General features: G+C 39.5%; 2 protein-coding genes across 6 annotated transcripts in view; one reads left to right on the top strand and one right to left on the bottom strand.

The window, feature by feature from the left end:
• The window catches only part of LOC126376708 (uncharacterized), a 251230-nt gene that overhangs the window by 95928 nt on the left and 131863 nt on the right, over positions 1 to 23439 (bottom strand). The gene's annotated exons all lie outside the window — the stretch shown is intronic.
• The window catches only part of LOC126376539 (uncharacterized), a 68609-nt gene that overhangs the window by 19988 nt on the left and 25182 nt on the right, over positions 1 to 23439 (top strand). For 2 of the 4 annotated variants that reach the window (XM_050024002.1, XM_050024003.1), the window contains exons 2-4: positions 7744 to 7948; positions 10632 to 10819; positions 11867 to 11962. In XM_050024002.1, coding sequence (XP_049879959.1) covers positions 7777 to 7948; positions 10632 to 10819; positions 11867 to 11962 — 456 coding nt within the window. In that variant the 5' untranslated portion in view covers positions 7744 to 7776. Of the gene's footprint in view, positions 1 to 7743; positions 7949 to 10631; positions 10820 to 10929; positions 10987 to 11078; positions 11154 to 11866; positions 11963 to 23439 lie in introns of those variants that run through there. The other 2 variants (XM_050024005.1, XM_050024004.1) reach the window with 2 other exon arrangements.

Here is a 23439-nt window from a genome sequence, read left to right as displayed (position 1 = left end):
CCAAGTAGCTAATGCAATCTGCGGCAAATCTACAATAAGTCACGTCAAAAAAAGCTTAATTTCAGCCATCGGTTCTTGTCAATCCCAGTTTCCCTGGTTTTTATTAATACAGAAGTGTTATCCATATTAAATTTGTCAATCAGCGTAACTTCAGGCAAATGACCGCCCGATCCTGTCACTGCTTATTAATGATTCTACTTTAGACGTCATTCACAGCGTCTAGTAGTCTAAGCCTGCGTTATATGTCGCGTCGCGCTCGATGTGTAACCCATGTCGCGGGGTAATCATAAAACAATATTATATCTACATGAAATAATGACGTGAAGTAATTAGTTGTATAAATGCGTAAATAAAAAATAATACGTCTACGATAACGGAGTAGTTTATAAGCTAGTGACATACCTTGATCAGCTCATCTTTTTTTACATGATTTATTGTTTTCACTAACAGCCTCCGTGGTCTAGTGGTTAGAGCGTTAGGCTCACGATCTGGAGGTCCGAGTTCGATTCCCGATGGGGACACTGTCGAAAATCTCTTTGTGAAACTGTCATTTGTTTGGCTAGGACTGGATATTGCAGGTTGAATCACCTGGTTGTCCGCAAAAATTATTCCGTGCTTTGGAAGGCACGTTAAACCGTTGGTGCTGGGCTACTAGCCCAAATGCTTCCGCCAACCTGTACTGAAGCAGCGCGGTGGGGTATGCTGCATACACCCTCTGTTGAGGGGAGGCCTATGCCCATCAGTGGGACGTATATAGGCTGTTTTTGTTATGTTATGTTTAATTTATGGTGGCAATGGCACAGTCCAAAGTCCGACTGATTATAATTGTCAGTTTGCCCAGTCGAGTAACGTACGTTTGACTGTCCTTGACGGAGGCCAGACAATACTCGCTAATGTATTCCGAGGCCCTGTGTTTTGCTCAAATACGAGTCAAATCACTATCATTATTAGTTATTAATTATCAACTAATCATGTTGAAAACATACTCAATTATTTATTGCATTCAATGTAGTACGGTCACGAGCATTAATATTTATACCCTTTGGTACTATGTCACATTAACTTTTTTGACAAATTGAACTGTAAGTCGCACTAAATGTTAAATATGAGTGCGACAGAGTCCTAAAGTGGGTACATTATATTGCTCATGACTGTACAATGGGGTTACATAGGCATAGGAACTAAAACATGGACCCTGTAGGGCACAGCAACGTTGAAGGGAAGAGAGGAAGTGTGTATTGAAATTAAAACATACAAATAAAAAAAAAACACGTAAATATATATAAGATTTTTTTATATGGAAACACTTTATAATTATACTACCGGCAGCCCGCGACTTCGTCCGCGTGGATTTCGGTTTCAGCGGCAAGAATTTCCGATTTTTTAAATTATTAAATTTAGGGTATAGACTCTAAATTTAATAAGTAAAAAATTCTAGATCAATCACTACACAGCCCTAATAATAGGCTTGGCTTTTATGTAGGACTATTTAAGAAAAGCATCCATCATTATCATACATTACATATTATATTATGTGTAACGGTTTTGTCAGCGCACGCCGCAGGCCTATGGCGGCTCAGTAATAACCCTGACACCAGGGTTGATGGGGTTGGTAATCCACCTCACAGTCCACACGATAGAAGAAGTAAGTGGAATTCCGCGGTCTCTGCCTACCCCAAAGGGAAATAGGCGTGATCTTATGCGTACAATTAATTTGGAGAGCTAAACAATGGTAGGTTGTTTACTAACACGCGGAATGTGGGTTAATGGCTCGTCGGATGTGACACGGTTAAATGCTGCTGATAAATTACTTGATAGTTGATACTATGTTGTTGTACAGTCATGAGCAATACAATGTACCCACTTTAGGACTCTGTCGCACTAACATATTTGACATTTAGTGAGACTTACAGTTCAATTTGTCAAAAAAGTTAATGTGACATGGTACCAAAGTGTATACATATTAATGCTCGTGACCGTACTGTGCTATTCAAGTATAAACATTGCGTAAACATTATAGTTGCGCCCGTAACTAGTGATAGATAGAGCTAGTGCATCGTCCATAAGACAAACCGGTACCACTCCAGCAGGGCTAACATTCGCAACATAATTCAATTTTTTTTTTCAAAATCGATATGTTTGTTTTTTTCCCTAACATGCGTGCCACGTGATTTTGTTCGTATTTTGACAGAAGGTACTTATTTGGGTTCACATATTAGCACCAATCGACAAAACGACATAATTATGTCGTCAGCATCGATAAAATGACCGTGACAAAATTTATCACGTTGCGCATGTTAACACTACAGGCAGTGTTGCCAACTTTATTTTTACCAGCCCACCAAATGCGGCCGTGCAAACCACCAGAAACCACTAAAACTGAGCGGTCTTTCAAACCACCAGAATTTCACTAGATAACCCAAAGCCGAATCAGTGCAGTCAGATCGTGGGATGTTTTCTCCCCCTCTTTAGCGCCGCGTCGTAGGTAGAGACAGGGTAAATTATTTAATTATTATTAATAATGACTCTTTAATAATATACCACATAATTTGCACTTAGCAACTGGACCACCAGTGCTTTCGACTATTTGCAACCAATCCTTTAAAACTGGGTCACGTAACCAACAATCACGAAACTTTTGGGTGCACTGTGGCTTAGGCATCTTGATCTTGCTCAATATGAAACTAATTGTATGTATTACTAATAAATAAACTTTATATTGGTTCTTTCGCTCAAGTAACTCATAAACCATATTCGGTTGTGTTAGTGGTTAAATTCGTCACTTACCGCTAACTGAAAGGACTCTAATCCACTAAAAAAACCACTAGCCACTAAAACTAATATTTTTTCGCCGAACCACATGTCTAAACCACCAGATCTAGTGGAAAATCCACTAAGTTGGCGACACTGACTACAGGTCATATAGGTATTATAGATTCCACGGAAAGTAAAGTTGAACTATGAGCTATATGCTCATACTTGTATGGCGCGCGTTTCGCGCTCACTTGGTCCATCCGTCCGCCCTCTTTCTTCTATTCCATCGCTCAAATAGTTCTCATTTTTTAAACATACATAAACTCACGCCTGTAATCCCTAATGGGGTGGGCAGAGCCACAAGTAATCAAAGACAACTTGCAGCCACTGTTGATACGATGTCGTAAGCTGGATATGATGAACCTTATGGTGATAAGGGATCAGACTATCGCCCATAACATTAGTCCATCATGTTAGAGGACACAATCCCTCTGTCGGTTTTTACGACATGCCCGGGAAGATAAGCAGCTCAACGTGTTCTATGTTTTAAAACTCAATTTTTAAAATGACATTCTAATCAAAAAAAATCCTTTATAGCATCAAAATAAAGGAAAATAGTTACAAAAATACTTAATTAGGTAGATGGCAAATGGCGGCCACAAGTATGTAAAAGTATAAAGATGACGGATGCAAATTAACACGCCACATTATGGCTGCAGTGATAATATAATTTTGAAAAATGACAGACTACAACCCATTAGATTATCTATAATTTTGAAGAGGATAATAGGCTAGTTTCCAACTAGTCAAATCAGTTACTTTTTACTAAACGTCAAAACACGAAATTACTATGGAATTTGTATGAAAAAGCACTCTGTGACGTCATAGAAAAACGTGACAAAATGTCGGACTTATTACGTTTTTTTGATTAAAATTCATAAATAAGTTTAATAGAAAAAAGAAAATGTTTTTCGTTAGTTTTAGATGTGTCTTTATTTAGTAATCAGAATTTCATAATTTATCTTGAACCTAGTACACGACACAATTCCAGAAGCGGACTTTTCTAAGTTGAGCCAGGGCATAGAATAAGGAATAATACTGCGTGTAGAACGGCAACTCTCCGCTCCCCACCAGCGGCTGAGCTAGGTTTACCTCACCCTCGGCCTTACTTTAGTCTTCGATCGTATGGGCGTCAGACGTCACTCACACAGATGCGCGTGTACGATAACGTCAATGTGTAGTGTCTGTAAAACGACGTGTTCTGAATGAAGTGTCCAATGTGTGGCCAGGGTTTGGATGTCTCTGAATATATACTCCGTACGTACGTATCCTAATGACGTTTAATACGGCAACAGTGCAATGAATACATGCTGTTTTTATTACGACTTATGTCTTTTCATCATCATCAGCCCATTAACGTCCCCACTGCTGGGGCACGGGCCTTCCCTATGGATGGATAGGGAGATCGGGCCTTAAACCATCACGCGGGCCCAGTGCGGATTGATGGTTATTAACGACCGCTAATGCAGCTGGGACCAACGGCTTAACGTGCCTTCCGAAGCACGGAGGAGCTCGAGATGAAACCTTTTTTTTATGTGGTCACCCATGCTATGACCGGCCTTTGCGAAAGTTGCTTAAAGTTGATCAACAATCGCAGACCGTGCGCATTAACCGCTGCGCCACCGAGGTCCTCAGGTAAAAAATACCCTGACATTCATCCAAATAACATAAACATTAGGTCAATATTTATAATGAACCTTGGATAAAAATTGGCTATTCAAACTAACAAAGCCGAAGTACGTAGCATTATATCAGCACCAAGGTTGGTTGATACTTGATACGCAATAGGGCAGACCCTAGTCAATCAGTTTAAAAGTTTCAAAACTGCTTTGTCACGGGTTCTTTGTTCAATAGGGTTATGTTAATTTGATTTGACAAGCTCTTTGTAACTTAACTTTACAATATATCTAAGTACACAAAACTCAGGCTTGTAATATCAGAGCCATAAGTCAGACCTTGCCATTATTATTTTTTTTTATTTTTATTTGCTTGTTATTGGCTTCTTAAGATATGATGAAGATGAATTGTTTCATGATGAATTCATTCACTGATTGATTATGACTGGATCACTCATCATGAAATATCAGAAACCACAAGCGGTAGGAGCCTCCAATTTTGCATGGGGGTTCCTTTTAGGGTTGTAAGCGCTTGAAAACGTGATTAAAAAAAAATGGTGGCAAAATTTCTATGAAGCTTCTATAGTTTTAATAGTTTATGATCATATATAATCCTATATAAAAAATATCCCCTCAGAATCCAGAAGACTAAGTATTTAAAATACATCAAAATTCAGGTCAGTCATCAAAATTATCTTTTAAGGAAAAAGTAAAAAAAAAAACTTCTATATTGTCAGAAACAAGAAAATTCACAACTTCTTGCATAGGTGGCGAACACTGCTTTATAGTGATTTTTTTATCTATGCATTTAGATTGTTATTATATACCTATAAAATATCAAACAAGTATCTTTTTATTATGTAGGTATATCAGTAATTTTACAACGCATTTTTACGATTATCTTCTGCATGCATTATTTATTAATTGTAAACAACGTCAATTAGTTCGGTTACCGTATCCGCGGTTTCCTCTATCCGGGTTGTAGCTGAAAATCAGCGATTTGCTCGAAAGGGCAAAAACTTGCGCTGAGCTATGACCGTTTTGCGCTGCTGCAGCACACATACATACCTGGCGTGTGTTAAACATTTTGTATGTGGTATGTATTGTTGTTGATTTGTATTGTATGCACGTGTGTCTGTAGACCAAATAAATCATTTATCTATCTATCTATCTAAAATGTCTGTTAACAACTTCGTAACTGAACTTTCGTCTCAAGTGCTAATCAGTACAACCGTTACTGACTCAGATGCGCGAGTCCCTCTTTGATTTTTTTTTACGTGACTTCTGTAGATTTGCCGCATATGATATTAAGTACGTGCCTGGACAAATGGGGAGCGCTGAGGGCTCTCAGACGGTAGTAGTTCTTCTTCTATCGTGTGGTTTGTGAGGTGGAGTACCAACCTCATCAACCCTGGTGTCAGGGTTACTATTGAGCCGCCAAAGATCTTGACGTGACTCATGTAACGACTACGTACTTACATCAGTAAGTAGTAATCGGGTTCAATGGCTTAACGTGCCTTCCGAAGGACGGGTCATCTTACTTTTTATTGATTGATTGATTGAATCAGGTGATTAGCCTGCAATGCCCTAACCAAGCCAGGGCCCACAAAGTGATTTTTGCGTGATGTCCCCACCGGGATTCGAACCCGGGACCTCCGTGAGCGTTTACAAAAAACGCGCTTACGTGGTTTTCACTTTTTTGTTTTTTTTTTTAAGTAGAGCAATAAATTACTATCATCATCATTAATTAAAGAGCCACGCTCTTGTCGGTGTAGCATTCTTTAGCTACTATTTTAGGGAAAAATAGGGCAGTGGTTTCCCTCTTGCCTTCCCCGCAGTACTCTGTCTAACGCCAGTGAGATGGCGCCCAGAGCAGTCTATTTCAAAGCCGTACTAGGACTTCTGTCGGTTTTCACTATAAGACGCTGTGGAACATGCGCGCAATGAGAGTTTACGTTTGCATGTAGGTATTATATTTGAAGATGACTCAAGCACCATATTAGTAGCGCGTCAGTTCAGCACCTGTTTCGTGCGTGGCATATTTATAGACCGGCTGCGACACAAGTTTGAGGTGCATCGACCTCGCCAGCACGTGCGCGTTGCGTAACTATATGCGCATACGCATCGCGCCGGCCACGCATTATTTGGAAAACTATTTTGTTGTGTATATTTGGTTGTGACTATTCTTTACACCCCCTTTTTTGCCGTAAAATACCTCCATCAGCCCGCAGTGGAACAGCGTGGTGGAGTATGCTCAATACCCCTTCCGGCTCATTGAGGGGAGGCCTGTGCCCAGTAGTGGGACGTATATAGGCTATTTATGTTATTTATGTATTCTTTACACAAAAACGTAGCTACGTAAACATTAAGAAGCGATGCCCTCGATTTTTATCGAAGAGATTGCATAACATGACCTCACCTCACTTAACCTACAATAGGTCATAGCCACATATAACATAAGCTCACGACTATATCCCAATTGGGGTAGTCAGAGGTACAACCATCGTGAGATAATTTAAGTACCCACACCTCACTGAGTCTTCTGTTAGTATCGCCGTCTATAATGTGGCTGTGACACCTGTTAGATAATAATTAAAGTAGAATTCATTTGATAAGGATTTGAAACAACACGATACTATATTCTGAATTGATAGGATTTCCTCAGGCTGTTATCACTAAAACTATGTCCCCATCTTTTTCTTGTACGGCCACGAGCATTAATATGTATACACTTGGTACCATGTCACATTAAGTTTTATGACAAATTGAACTGTAAGTCTCACTAAATGTCAAATATGTTAGTGCGACAGAGTCCTAAAGTGGGTACCTTATATTGCTCATGACTGTACTTATATCATAGTGCCGTCCGGTACTATCTTTAGATCTGTGAAATTAAACTAACATTTAGTTTATGTCTGTCAAAACTTGAGGTCAAAACTAATACAGGCACGAATATGTCAATCACCATTGTTTGTAAGCATGACACAACATTCCATAGTAATTTCGTGTTTTGACGTTTAGTAAAAAGTAACTGATTTGACTAGTTGGAAACCACTAGTGTAATAACATTTATCAAAGAAGGAAAGAAAGAAAGAAACATATTTTATTACTTCCGGACACCACAGACACAGACAGACTTGACTCGGTGGCAACCGGAATAAAAGGACCTCGCTCAGCATAAGTCGCGGCGTGAGCCACGACGCTGGTATTCTGCGGGCCCTGCCGAGTATCACATAGCCAATTATACAGTTGAGATTTAAAACAATTTGTTTGTTGTTGTTATTCTGAACATGTTTTTTTTCTGTGATTGCAGCGGCCACGAGCATCGGCCGGCGTCGCTGGCGAGATGCGTTCTCTGCTGGCCTACTACGCCGACGCTGTGATGGCGGCGGCGGCGCGCGGCGCGGGCTGCGCCCTCGGGTGCAGCGGCCGCGGCGACTGCATGAACGGCACCTGCCTCTGCGAGATCCGGTACTCTGGTGACGAGTGCGCCGGGCCCAACCTGCCCTACCACGCATGTAAGTTGCTATAGCTACAGTACGTTAAGTCTATAAATTATGTAATACAAACTGGATTAAAAAAAAAAAGAAAAGAAAGGAAAACATGAAACAGTAGGACTAGGGCCCTGTGCTGGGAGGTTTTCTGGCCACGTCGTTCCCTCAGCGTTACAGATTCCGATGTGGTAGTAGTTTTACAGCTAGTTACATAATATGTTATTAAATTTTTTGACGTTCAAAAAGCGCTAACTTTGTAAGCCAATTTTGAAAAATAAATATTTTTGAATTTTTGAATTTACAGTGATGCGCTCAGGGCAATATTGAAATTTGACATTTGTGCTCAACTGTCAGATTGCATGTTTGTGTGTTAAGTAACTTTTATGACGACCGGTTGCCATACAACCATAAAGTTGAAGTTGAAGTAACATACATACATACATAAACTCACGCCCGTAATCCTAAATGGGGTGGGCAGAGCCACAAGTAATCAAAGACAACTTGCAGCCACTGTTGATACGAAGTCCTAAGATGGATATGATGAACCTTATGGTGATAAGGGATCAGCCTATCGCCCATAACATTAGTCCATCATGTTAGAGGACGCAATCCCTCTGTCGGTTTTTACGACATGCCCGGGAAGACAAGCAGCTGAACGTGTTCTATGTTTTTTATTTGCTCCCAGAACAGCATAGAAGCAACCTTTGACAAAAGACACATAATAACGGGTTCTTACCGCGTTTAAAGTAGGGATCACCAATCATCCCGTGATCATGGCACTTGCAACAGTGTTGAAATATCGGGAGTCTCATATTCCTACTTCAAACGCGGTAAGAACGCGTTATTATGTGTTTTGATTTTGACATAAGTGTTTCAACCTCCTCACATGTAAGACCTTTAAGCCATCCAACCAACACTGATTTACCGTTATACAATTTCATGAGGTATATTTTAAGTTTTCTGTTTGCGATGTTGTTGTACAGATACGCTGATTGCGTGTTATATTTCCTGCCAACAAAAGCTGTCCGTACTGGTCTTGAGTAAGCCGCAATGTTATAACGTCGTCTATTTAAAATATTTGTTCCAAGAGGGAGTGTTTGAGGAGCTCGGTGGCGCAGCGGTAAACGCGCTCGGTCTGCGATTGTTGAAGTTAAGCAACTTTCGCAAAGGCCGGTCATAGGATGGGTGACCACAAAAAAATATATGATAGAATAGAATAGAATAGAATGATCTCTAGCTCCTCCGTGCTTCGGAAGGCACGTTAAGCCGTTGGTCCCGGCTGCATTAGCAGTCGTTAATAACCACCAATCCGCACTGGGCCCGCGTGGTGGTTTAAGGCCCGATCTCCCTATCCATCCATAGGGAAGGCCCGTGCCCCAGCAGTGGGGACGTTAATGGGCTGGTGATGATACCTACACTCGAAAACTTATTAGGTACCATTGATACTCGTGGTTCGGAAGCGTCCCTCCACGTTCGTAATAGAATCATAATGATTTTGTTACATACATACACATACATAAACTCACGCCTATTTCCCAACGGGGTTAGCAGAGACTATAGAATTCCATTTGCTTCGATCGTGACACACTTATCTTGTAATGATTTTGTTGATGCTACTAATATATCGTATGATGATATTTTATGACTGTGTTTGTCGTTCATTATGGTTTACTGAGAAACGAGTCAATAGGGCCGTAGTATGAAGGAGTAAACAGTATTGTTATTGGCCTTGATTCCTGCTGACACCTCTAAGTTATACCCGTCGTTGTCTTATCCGCTGAAAAAGAAAGGGACGGGGAATGACAGCTATTAATTTTAAAATGAACGAATAATGCGAGTCAAATAGGCATCTCGCTGATATGCAAACCGCTTAACATGTGCTGTCAATTTGACTCTGTCGGGTTATTTGCTAAGGTAAAATTTTTCTGTCTAAAATTTCATACATTTTATGTCTGTTGATTACCTTTTCGCGGGATAAGAAAATTTATTATTTATTTATTTACTTTTAGGAAGATTAACAGCTGAATAGTACAGTAAATAAAATCATTAGACAATGTCAATGACAGGTTTAACTTAAAATAAAATTATGTAGATGGTGTATAGTGGAATCAACACCATTATATGATCATCATCGAGCATGCCATCATTTTACTGCTTTTGACCTTGGGAGTTAAAAAAGCCACATTGAATCAATTCATCTAAAAAAGCTATATTGGAATTGTTGGCATTGTGCATTTACTTTTATATGCTCAGCGGTGAAGGGAAACATCGTGAGGAAACCCTCATTCCCGACAAATGCGTGTCATCATCAGCCCATTAACGTCCCCACTGCTGGGGCACGGGCCTTCCCTATGGATGGATAGGGAGATCGGGCCTTAAACCATCACGCGGGCCCAGTGCGGATTGATGGTTATTAACGACTGCTAATGCAGCCGGGACCAACGGCTTAACGTGCCTTCCGAAGTATGGAGGAGTCGAGATGAAAACTTTTTTTTTGTGGTCACCCATCCTATGACCGGCCTTTGCGAAAGTTGCTTAACTTCAACAAATGCGTGTATTGTGCTGGTTTTCCCTTAGCGGGTTGGAAGGTCAGACAGTCAGTCGCTTCTGTAAAAACCCGGATCTGTTAAATCTTCAGGTTAGGTAAGCGGGCCCTGTGAAAAACGGAATGAGGAAAGAATTAACATTTATTTATTTTTAATTGCAGGTATTGGAGGCGTATTCCTGTTAGTAGCATTCGTGTGCGCAGTGCAGCTGACGATCTGCATAGTGTCGGAGTACCGGCGGCTGAAGGCGCCGACGTTCCTGCGCGCCTGCAAGGTCACCACGCAGAAGATGCTCTACTTGGTCGCGTTCCTCGCCTCGCTCATACGCGGCGCATACTTCGTCTCACCGGTGAGTACTATAGCGACAGGTTTACAGGGGAGGGAAAGAGACAGCTCGAGTTTAGTAATCCTCACGACAGTCAGAGACAGACACAGTGGAGTGGTTCCCTCGCAAAGATGCTCTACTTGGTCGCGTTCCTCGCCTCGCTCATACGCGGCGCATACTTCGTCTCACCGGTGAGTACTATAGCGACAGATATACGGAGGAGGGAAAGAGACAGCACGAGTTTAATAATCCTCACGACAGACAGAGACAGACACAGTGGAGTGGTTCCCTCGCAAATATGCTCTACTTGGTCGCGTTCCTCGCCTCGCTCATACGCGGCGCATACTTCGTCTCGCCGGTGAGTACTATAGCGACAGATATACGAGGGAGGGAAAGAGACAGCATGGGTTTAATAATCCTCACGACAGACAGAGACAGACACAGTGGAGTAGTTCCCTCGCAAAGATGCTCTACTTGGTCGCGTTCCTCGCCTCGCCCATACGCGGCGCATACTTCGTCTCATCGGTGAGTACTATAGCGACAGGTACACGGGGGAGGGAAAGAGACAGCACGAGCAAACAGTTCATACTTCAACTTTGCACTCCACTCCTCCGCAAACTTTGCGACGCATGGAGCCCCGCGATATTATATTAAAAGTTGCAAGCAGATCCCTCCTTACCACAGGAAAGCTAAAAACCAAAGTATGATCGGCTGTTTATCAAAAAAGTTCTTTTGTACGCAGTATCTTACGAAAAGTAATGATAAAATTACAGCCTATCACATAAAATACACATTGCCGGTAATGTGGCTATGGAATTTGAGAAACAGTAGAGCTATCATAGTTATCTGTTTGCAGGAGTAGTAGTAAAAGACAGTGGGGTTGAGCCGGCAACAGCAGTTCTTATACAAAATGCGCGTTAGGGCCTTTCCATCCTCTTCTCTTCCGTGGTGCTATAGCAACAAATGTGCGGGGGAGGGAAAGGGACAACACGAGTTTAGTAATGCTCACGACAGACAGAGCACCATTCTGATTTCTGACTTCCTAGTAAAACTGTCTTGTTTTTCTTACAGTCGGCGTTCCAAGAGGGGTGGGCGACAAGCCTCCTGTCGGCGTACTACCCGCTGCTCATGTCGGGGTCTTCCCTCATCGTCTGCTTCTGGGCAGAGGTAAGAAAAATAAAAAAAATAAAAATGCTTTATTTCTTTAAAAGAGTTCACAATAAAACTACTGGCTGGAAAGGGAAAGGAAGAGGAGGTATCCTTTTAAGCTTGAAATAGCCTGTGTCAGGAGGTACCGCTCTTCCGTAACTATAAATAAAGCGACGTGATTTGCCCAAGTTAAAAACAGAATAACAAAATAACAAGATATTCCATTGGCTTTTGCAGTTATCGCATAGAATAAATAGTACTAAGAGAGTTTGACTTTGAAGCTTTAGGTTGATTGAAATGAAACGCCTCGTAAAATATACATAGCAAATCTGTAGAGACCGCTTACTCCGTGTATTATATTGTAAGGCGCTTGAATATATCGTAGTAAGGCGCCTGGAAAGAAAAACATAGCAAAGTCATAGATTTGTGTATTAGGTAGATAGATAAGAAAAGGCGGGCATAAAGCTGTCCCAAGAGAATTTTCTTAGTGATCTTGTGAGGGCGTCATCTGAGAGGGTTATATTCTAAAGAATTAATCGACCCTAGCGGGCTGATAGCGATAAGAACTGAATGAGGGAAATCGCAAAAATGAATGAATGAGGGGAATAGGCTAGTTTCCAACTAGTCAAATCAGTTACTTTTTACTAAACGTCAAAACACGAAATGGAATTTGTATGAAAAAGCACACTGTGACGTCATAGAAAAACGCGACTTATTATTATGTTTTTCTAGATTAAAATTCATAAACAAGTTAAATAGAAAAAAGTAAATGGTTTTCGTGAATTTTAAGTCTGCCTTTATGTAGTAATCAGAATTTCATAATTTATTTTGAACCTAGTAAACGACCCGATTTAATTTACTTTCTTATGACATTTTTTCTTCCTTTTTGTTATACCCTCCCGGGTCCATATGTGGTACTAAAATATATTTATTTCGTCCTCCGTGGTACAGTGGTCGAGCGTTGGGCTCACGATCTGGGGCCTGTTTAATAAAACTTACAATTGTAAATCACAATGACAATTTGATGTACATTGCGGAGTGTGTAGTATCACGAATATTTTGCAGATTCATATTAGCTACGTAATGAACACCAAATTGTCATTGTAATTTACAATTGTAAGTTTTATGAAACGGGACCCCGGAGGTCCCGGGTTCGATTCCCGGTTAGGTAATTTGGTTAGGACATTTTGGCTGATCACCAGATTGTCCGAAAGTAAGATGATCCGTGCTTCGGAAGGCACGTTAAGCCGTTGGTCCCGGTTACTACTTACTGATGTAAGTAAGTAATCGTTACATGAGTCATGTCAGGGGCCTTTGGCTGCTCAATAGTAACCCTGACACCAGGGTTGATGAGGTTGGTACTCCACCACACAGCCCACACAATAGAAGAAGGTATATTTTTTTTATAATAACTGTTTCCCATATGATGTGCAATAAATACTTTGACTTTGATCGTTGACTCCGCCGGCGTGGTCAACGATTTCCTTTTATGTATATATTTAGTATTGTTGTTTTTTAAAACTTCGCAACTAATCTTTTTCGTTCAAATCTACTAAACAAATACTTATTTATATGTGTGTATGCTATACTAATGATGTGTGTGTATTTTGAATGACTAAAATTCAACTTTATTTGATGTTCACATTAACTCATACAGGGAATTACCTATAAGCCGCGGATTAGTTGAGTCTAAACTTTTATTTTTGTACATTCATACATAAACTCACGCCCGTGATCACTAATGGGGTGGACAGAATAACAAGTTATCATAAGACAACTTGCATCAATTTTTGGTACGAAGCCCGAAGATGGACATTGGACAATGATGGATAGGGTTGCCACCTTTTTTTAATGGAAATAAAGTTTTTTTGCCAATGTTCTCTAAATATGAAACCCACGTAAGCGTATCACGATAAAACGCGCATAATGAGCCATCTATTCGGGTACCATCATGATAAAAAAAATTATCGCCCAATTTTTTACCCGGATTGAAATTAATATAAAGAAATCGGTGTTTTAACGTAACTTCTTCTATCGTGTGTTGAAGTGTGAGCTAATAGTTCATTGGTATATCAAATCCACTTTTTGTCTTTGCTTTCTATTATGAGAGTCGTGTCATCAGCAAATTGCAAACAGTGATGAGATGTAGATTCCGGAAAGTCATTTACATATATAAGAAACAACATTGGCCCAAGCACACTGCCTTGTGGTACCCCTGTATTAATTTATTTAAACCTAGACCTGTATATCTGTTTCATGACAGAATTATTCGTTCCGGAAATATTTGTTATTTCATTGCACTGTTGTCTGCTCTTAAGAAAACTTTCCAACCAGTCGAGTGCCTTACCTCGGATTCCATACAAGTTTAGCTTCTTCAATAGCAAGGAATGGTCAACAAAATCAAATGCCCTACTCATATCGAGGAACAATGCCATTGTGGGTGTATTTTTGTTAAGATTTTGCGAAATAATTCGCACTAGGTCAAAACATGCATTATCAATTATCCATAGTTGATAAACCGTTACGAAAACTATATTGTTCCGTCCCGAGTATTTTATACTTGCCTAAGATATTGCTTAGTCTAATTTGCAGAGCTCTCTCAAAGATTTTAGATATTATAGGAACAAAAGAAATAGGTCTATAATTTGAGGGGTTGAGTTAGTCTCCTTTTTTTTTAAACAAGGTTTCTCGGGAAACATCCCATCAGAGAATGATAGATTGATCACATGTTCAAGAGGAATGTATATGTATATGGCACAACTCTTGAGTATCCCAGTGGCAATCTCGTCATAACCACTTGCCTTACTATTCTTAAGAGACATTATTATATTATAAACTTCAGGTTCCGTTACAGGTGTTAGAAATATGGTGTTGTAAATTGTTTGATTATTATTTAAGTTAAAAGTAGATTGTTTATTATTATTTGTACATGTCAGATCTATAAAATAGTCATTGAAAATATTTCAAATGTCAAGGGGGTTAGAGTATTAAATTTTCCGTGATTCGGAAGGCACGTTAAGCCGTTGGTCCCGGCTATTAGCCGTAAAAACACCTCCACCAACCCGCAGTGGAGCAGCGTGGTGGAGTATGCTCCATACACCCTCCGGTTGATTGAGGGGAGGCCTGTGCCCAGCAGTGGGACGTATATAGGCAGTTTATGTTATGTATTGTAATTGCGAATATCATTATTAGTAGTCGAAGAGATTGCGTTCCATGTTATTTTATCAATTCTGAGGATATAATTATGTCGTTTTGTCGATTGGTGCTAGTATGTGAACCCAAATAACTCGTGTTAAAATACGAACAAAATCACGTGGGACCCATGTTGGAAAAAAAGGAACTTATCGATTTCGACAAAATTTAATCGATCGATAATTATATCAAGTGGCGCATTTTAGCCCTGATGGAATAATAAAATAGGAATTTAACATACGTCTATTTCCCATCGGGGTAAGCAGAGACTATAGAATTCCATTTGCTTCGATCCTAACACACTTCTCTTGCTTCCTCCACATTCATCAATAGCTTCATACAAGCACGCCGGTTCAGAGTAGATCGTACTGAACATTTTGTAAGGATGTCATAAAAGGAATAACACAATAATAGGATAAATAAGAATTTAACATTTTCAGAAATTGATAGGTTAGCATGTGTCTTCCTTCTCACGTTTTTAAAGTCATATAATTGTCACACTGTGTAATTTTAAAAACTAATTTACAACAACATGTCTGTGTAATTTTGTCAGTCATTACATTACTTTATCTTCACTGACCTGTCTCGGTTGGTGTTTCATAATTATAATGTTCTCATTGTGAAAATTGTATAGAACATGTATTTCCGGATTGGCAATTCCTTTTGCACGTTTTTTTAAAGATGTCACAGGATTTTAAATATACTATGAAGGACTAGGAGCGAATAGCTGTAGTAGCCCAGATGGTAGAACGCTTATACATTGTTTTAAGTTTACGCGGTTATTATCATAATTAAAGCACATAATAACGTGTTCTTACCTCCGGGGATATGGGGAATGGGGATATGGGGGTGGGGAAATTATGGATCTACCTACTCCACTCCAATCTCATCAGTCATCCCGTGATCATGGCACTTGCAACAGTGTCGAAATATCGGGAGTCTCATATCCCCATTTAAACGCGGTAAGAACCCGTTATTATGTGCTTTAATTATGGTAGAACGCTTGCCTCTCACTTTGAGGTAGCAAGTTCGAATCCAGCCATGTTTGGAACATAAATGATTATCACGTGCACAGCGTTGAAGGAAAAACATCGTGAGGAAACCCACATCGATAATATGGTATTTTCGGAGGTATGTGACCTAACCTGTATTGGGCTGGATTTCCCTTCGTAGGTTGGAAGGTCAGACAGGCAGTCGCTTATGTAAAAAAACCGGACCTGTCAAAGCGTCAGGTTAGGTAAGCGGACCCTGTGAAAAATGTAAAAAAAAATTAGCTTCTTATTTTAAATACTGACAGAAGGATTGAAGGAAGAATTTTGTCTCGTTCCAACATTGATTCAATAAATAGCTTCGCGTGAATGTAATTGGTGAAACGTTTTAAAACCAACATAGTTTGACTTTTAATACCTATAACACCTTCATCGCTTTATAAACGATATAATTACCGGACGTAGTCTGTTACGAGCACGAATGGTTTGATCTACACACATGATGCTCTATCGATTAGAATTGTGAAAATATTGCGAGAAGGACAGAGTACCTAGCAATATAACATTCAGAAATCAGAATCACTTGGAGTAGCAATACAACACTCAGAAATCAGAAATCAGAATCACTTATTCAACGTAATTATGGATAAACTTGTTGAAGGTCAATGTAACATTTTTTAATTTTAAATTTACGTCATTTCACACGGTGTTATGGCTGAGGAGAAGAAATGACAAGAAACTACAACAGCAACACATCTTTTCAATCAATGAGGGAACACATTTGTTACCAGACATTTCATCATTTAGGTGATCTTATAATTAGCTTTTTTACATGAAGTATATTGACCATACTTCCTCAAGGAGACAGGGCTTCGGTTGCATGTGAAGGAAGACGATCCTCCACGGAATAGAAGAAAGAGAATGAGAAGCCCCTAACGCGCATTTCGTATGAGAAACGCTGTCGCCGGTTCAACCCCGCTCTCTTTTACCACTACTCCTGCAAACAGATAACTACGATAGCTCTACTGCTTCTCAAATTCCATAGCCACTTTACCGGCTATGTGTATTTTATGTGATAGGCTGCAATTTTATCATTACTTTTCGTCTTTTCGTTAAGATACTACATAAAAAAGTATTGTTTTGATAAACAGCCTTCTATCATACTAAGGTTTTTAGCTTTCCTGTGATAAGGAGGGTTCTCCTTGCATGATAGACGATTTTTTGGAGTGCATGTTATATAATGCACATGCACAAGACGTGATTTCGGATCAAAATAAAGAAACACAATAGAGGTAACTACATAATTATATACATTTATTATTTATTTATTTATTTATAAAAGGTACATACAACATTACAGTGTAATCCAATGCGCTGTATGACGAGAAAAAAAGACAATATGAAAACTAATATAACACAAAAAATAAACAATGAATGAAAAAAGAAACAAAAAGAAAAACAATAAAAAATAAAAAAATACAATTTCAAAATTAAAAGGTAAACTATCACACAAAAAAAATAAAATAATAATGTAAAAAAAAAAACAAAACAGTAAATCATTAACAAATCTTCTCGCAAAAAGCCAAACACTCTCTCCATACACTCCACCATCTGTCAGCGAACACATCACAATGTGGTGTCGATTCCAACATTGCGGAGAGGAGACGCAAAGCACGCATGAGAGGTGAATTCGCGTGAGACACAGTGCGCGCACGCGGCACAGCCAACAGCTGGTGGCTGCGTGCTCTCTTGTAATTGTCCGGAACATAATGTGTTCAAAATATCAAGCAACAATTATTTTTATTTAACTCTTTTTAATTATCACGTTAAAGCTGTACAACGCCATCTATATTGTTTTTGGTGAACGTAGCCTGGAAAGTCCTCTATTAAAGAAGCTATTTATATTTATTGATTGTTTGAACTATAAAAAACCTTCTAAGAACAGAAGGACAGTCGATTGTATTCCTTAAAAGGAACCTATATAATGACTCTACCGAATGTTTGACTAACTGCCTAGTTATGCTACAAGGCCAAAGATATGCGTTTTTTTTAAGTTTGTTTTGTTTACTATTTTTGCATATATTCTTTTAGTGTTTCGTGCCCACGATTTCATATACAAACGGTTTTGTAACTATAAAATATATCTTCAATGGAATCGAATAACAAATATAAAATAATCTAATAAAAAAAATAATCTAATATCTTTAATGGAATTCTATAGTCTCTGCTTACCCCGGTGGGAAATAGGCGTGAGTTTATGTATGTATGTTATGTAAATATATCTTGATGCTTTCACTATTAATTCAGTGACATCCGTCATATGTATTATAGGTATTTACCAGAATATTTTAAGACTACCGGCTCACCCCCGACGCTTCATACAAACAACCTCGTTTTACACAGACACTACACATTGACATAATCAACATGTGCAACTGTGTGTGTGACGTCTGAGGGCTGCCAATTACAATACCTAATTTAACCGTCATTAGTTACTTAGGTAGGTAGTACCACTAACGAAAGATGCTTTTATAATCATCATCATCAACAGGGTCATTTAACGACTACATATTTACAACAGTAAGTAGTAACCGGGACCAACGGCTTAACGTGCCTTCCGAAGCACGGATCATCTTACTTTCGGACAATCTGGTGATCAAGCAGTAATGTCCTAACCAAACTAGGGACCACAAAGTATTTTTTGTGATATGTCCCCACCGGCAATCGAACCCGGGATCGTGAGCCCAACGCTCAACCACTGGACCATGGAGGTCGTAAGGTCAGGGTTACTACACCCCTGTCATGGCTCATGTAACGACTATACATATATTTATTTAGATAAATAGTAGCCGTGGCCGACTGCTTTAGGTGTCTTCCGAATCTTACTTTCGGTCAATCAGGTGATCGGCCTGCAATATCCTAACCAAACTAGGATCACTAAGTTATTTTTGCCACCAACACGGGACCTCCGGATTGCGAACACTACGCTCCCGTAGTGGCCGTTTAGTAATAACCATTGATATGTTACTATTGATAATTACGAGACGAAACCTAACAAAGTCGTATAGTAGAAAACGCTATGTTGCGCTCTGCCGTTGCGCTAACCGCTGCGCTTGTGATAGTGCGCGCAGCATAGCGCTAATGTCCGGTAGAGTAATAATAATAGTCGTTTTTAAATCAGAAAAACGCTCTCAGTACTGCAATGCGTGCTCCGAAGAAAAGCCGCGCGCGGGAAGTTTGACGTTTTGTTTTATAAACTCGAGGTGTTTTATAGTAGACATTATGTGCGAATTTTATAACACATTTGTTGTGATTTTTGTTTTTTTTTCTGCGCAATCATTATATTTTTTTAAAAGTAATAATAAATGAATGTAATCGAAATTATGAATACCTAACTGCATAATTAATCCGTGAGACTAACATAACAAAGTTAATTTAAAATTAAAATTGGTGTATAAATTTAGAATACTTATTAAGTATGTGTGTTATCTGATAATAATTTCCAAAATGAATTTTAAAAAGTGCAAGGAATTTGATGGAATATCTGATCTTACACCTCAGCGTTGAATATTACAGTAAGTTTAAGTCGTTTTTTATCTAGCTAGATAAAGGTCTGCTCACAGAGATTTGTAAAAGATTATAATTTCAAGTCAGAGAGCACGTTAAGTTGATGCTCCCAGTGTCAATAATACATTGGAAGACATCTTATTTATTTATTTATGGTCACCAACAGAGTTCACAACAATAAATACATTACAAGTTACTTATATGTAAACAAGAGTAATTGTTACCCTAATTATAGGTGACAACGGCATGCAAAATTAACTACAGCAAAGATAGCTTAAATGAGAAAAAAGGAAAAAGAAGTCTAAAAGCGCATCTCGCTTGCACAGTTTAGGCCATTTACCATCATAAGATTATTTTTCATCATAAGATTATGATAACTACATCAATTAGGCTGACCATTGGAGGTGTCATACGATAAGTTCAACGAACTTTGGGGTCAACGAGCTTTTACAAAATATTAGAGTTTTTTGAGCTTCTAAATTCAACTTTAATAATCTCAACAAGAGTGGATAGAGCCAAAAGACTACTATACTGTTGTAGATTTGCCGCAAAGGGCATTAACTACTTGGCCAGACATATGGGGAGCGCTGAGGGTACAAAATTTAAGACAACAGGCCTGAGGGTGCCCCCGAGTTGGGCGCGATTCTCGGCTCAGGGCGTTGCCTGAGAGCATTATATTTGAAAGACTTAAATCGTCTTCGAAGGAATGACGTTTAAAATGTAAATTATCATTCATATATCCGACTTACGGGTGTAAAATGCGACAGAGGTAGGTGACCTAACCTTTAATGAGGGTCTTTTGTTTTTGCTTCGGGCTGGAAGGGTAGCTGCTTCTGTAAAAAAAACCAAACCTGTCAAATCTTCAGGTTAGGTCAGCGGACCCTGCGAAAACGGGATAACGCTAGGGAGATGATGGCAGTTGTATAAAACGATGAAATCTCTCTCTCTCTTGGGTCGGTCCCTCATATCTGAGGATCGTGGTCAGCATCAGCTTCATGCTGAGATGTACTCAATTTGTCGCGGTATTCGTACCTGCTAACAGAATCCTCGGCTAGGTGTGGGTACTTAGGGTGGTATTAATAAACTAATCTCAGCTGAGACTACTCCGACTGACCTGACACTAGATCCGTGCTTCGGAAGGCACGTTAAGCCGTTGGTCCCGGTTATAACTTACTGATGTAAGTACGTAGTCGTTACATGAGTCATGTCAGGGGCCTATGGCGGCTCAGTTATAACCCTGACACCAGGGTTGATGGGATTGGTAATTCACCTCACAATCCATACGATAGAAGAAGCTGAGACTGCCCTCAAGGCGATGCTCAAGTCCCTGTTTTGTATAAAAATGTCATATTGACATGATGTTGAGGGCAGTCTCGGAGCTGAGATTAGTTTATTAATACAACCCTTAGTTCATCTTGCGATGGATGTACCTCTGACTACCCCAAATGGGATCTAGTCGTGAGTTTATGTGTTACTTTCGGACCTGTTACCTTCTATGCCCAAAACTATAACGGGTATAATATGCGGGTACAGAGTTTTACTTGAAATTCATCAATTTAAATCAAACAATTTTTACGACCGGAACGTAAACGGATAAAATGAATCGAGTTGTTTCAGCCAATCGACAATCGATTGACTTATCGTTTCGTTGTTAAACAATTGTGGTTTTGTAATCGTAACATGTGCTAGTCTAACAAACATTTCTTGTTTTTGACGATTAGTGTCTTAAGAGAATAAGGTATTGTGTTTCGTTTTGATTAGACTATCCGGAGTATTGTTAGCGCCGGATGCTGGTTTTCACTAACACAGTCGGCTCGACCATTATATACGGCGATACGGCTCACCTATCACGTTGGTGTAACAGAAAGCTCGGACAGTTTTCACTAACACAGTCGGCTCGACCATTATAGACGGCGATACGGCTCGCCACCTATCACGTTGGTCTAACAGACAGCTCGGACAGTTTTCACTAACACAGTCGGCTCGACCATTATATACGGCGATACGGCTCACCTATCACGTTGGTGTAACAGAAAGCTCGGACAGTTTTCACTAACACAGTCGGCTCGACCATTATAGACGGCGATGCGGCTCACCTATCACGTTGGTCTAACAGTCAGCTCGACCATTATGGACCAAGTGGGATAGCGCCCAGAGTAGTCTATTACAAAGCCATACTAGGACTCCTGTCCTCCGCCTCTGAATAATACTGACAGTTACTGCTGCCCTCTGTCAGGTTCCAGGTTACAGTCCCTGTGACTTGCCCCTTCCGTCCTGCCTTGCCGTACCGATGGCTCCCATCTTCGCCTCTGCAACCGTTGAGGTCTTCACAGGCGTTATATTATGTTATTCATTGATTTGTGCAAGTCCGGTTATCACAGTGATATCTTGCGCTACAGCACTAGGTACATGACTGCATTTATTTGTCTAAAAATAAAAACGTCTCAACTTAGTACTAATTATAAAGAACAATACGAAGAACAAACATACAAGAGAATAACATCACAGGACGTACACAAGGCCCTACATTGGGACGTGTGTAGGCTGTTTATATGTTCATCACTCGCAAAACACATGATTTTTTTAAAAATGATTTTCATTTCTATACTTTTGCGATGGGAATTTCCACTTGATATAAACTCAGAATAATGAGCTTAATCATCCCTCTCAGTGTTCCTTACGATGTCACTTACACCCCGTACAAGTACGTACGGTGACGAGCATTAATATGTATACACTTTGGTACCATGTCACATTAACTTTTTTGACAAATTGAAACTGTAAGTCTCATTAAATGTCAAATATGTTAGTGCGACAGAGTCCTAAAGTGGGTACATTATATTGCTCATGACTGTACAGGTAGCCATACAAGTAGGTATGGGTGTTAGTAACATCGTAACGAATACTGGGTTACCACGGCTCTAAAGTATGGTAACGAAAGCTACTGTATTTACCTCACTGTTAAAATAATATTGGTTTTCCCCGCAGTAATAAGGAAAATATACAAGGTACTTTGACATTTATGTAATCAATCAAAATCTAGTGGAACCTAGTTGACGGCGATAATAATCTATACACACAGGGTGTTAAAGAAAGAAAGAAAGAAAACATTTATTTTAGAAACAAGTAGGTGGTACACACAATAGAAAAATGAACAAAATAATGAATTAAAACCTTATCTCTAAAAAGGGACATCAGCTCAGCAAGATGTTGTGACACTCCTACATTGAGGGAGTGCCACAACGCTGATTTTCAGCTGAACCTCGTAATGAAAAAATGGTATGATTCAGACCATGATTCTGAGTTGATAGCAAGTGGAATTGCCTGTCGGAAAATTGGTAAAAATTTTTGTGTGTTTTTTTTTAAATTATATTCAATTCCATTTTTTGGTGTCCGATGATTCCGTGCTTCAGAAGACACGTTAAATCATTAAGCTATTAGTTGTAAAAACACCTACATCAATCCGCAGTGGAGCAGCGTGGTGGAGTATGATCCATACCCCCTTCGGTTGATTGAGGGGAGTCCTGTACCCAGCAGTGGGACGTAGGCTGTTTGTATAAATAAATAAAAAAACCAAACAGAAACGACACTTTATGTAGGCGTCATTAATTAACACGACCAATCGTGCGTGAATGGTTAGTCATTGTTTTTCACTGCAGTTCTATTGAGCGATTGTGTACCTAAAGTTGTATTATTTATATGTGCAATATTGACTCCGAATCCTGCAAACATCTCCTAATTCTATTT

The sequence above is a fragment of the Pectinophora gossypiella genome, chromosome 21, assembly GCF_024362695.1.
Source record: "Pectinophora gossypiella chromosome 21, ilPecGoss1.1, whole genome shotgun sequence".
Classification (NCBI taxonomy): domain Eukaryota; kingdom Metazoa; phylum Arthropoda; class Insecta; order Lepidoptera; family Gelechiidae; genus Pectinophora; species Pectinophora gossypiella.
The sequence above is the reverse complement of the archived record's forward strand: the minus strand, read 5'-3'. Positions and strand labels throughout refer to the sequence as shown.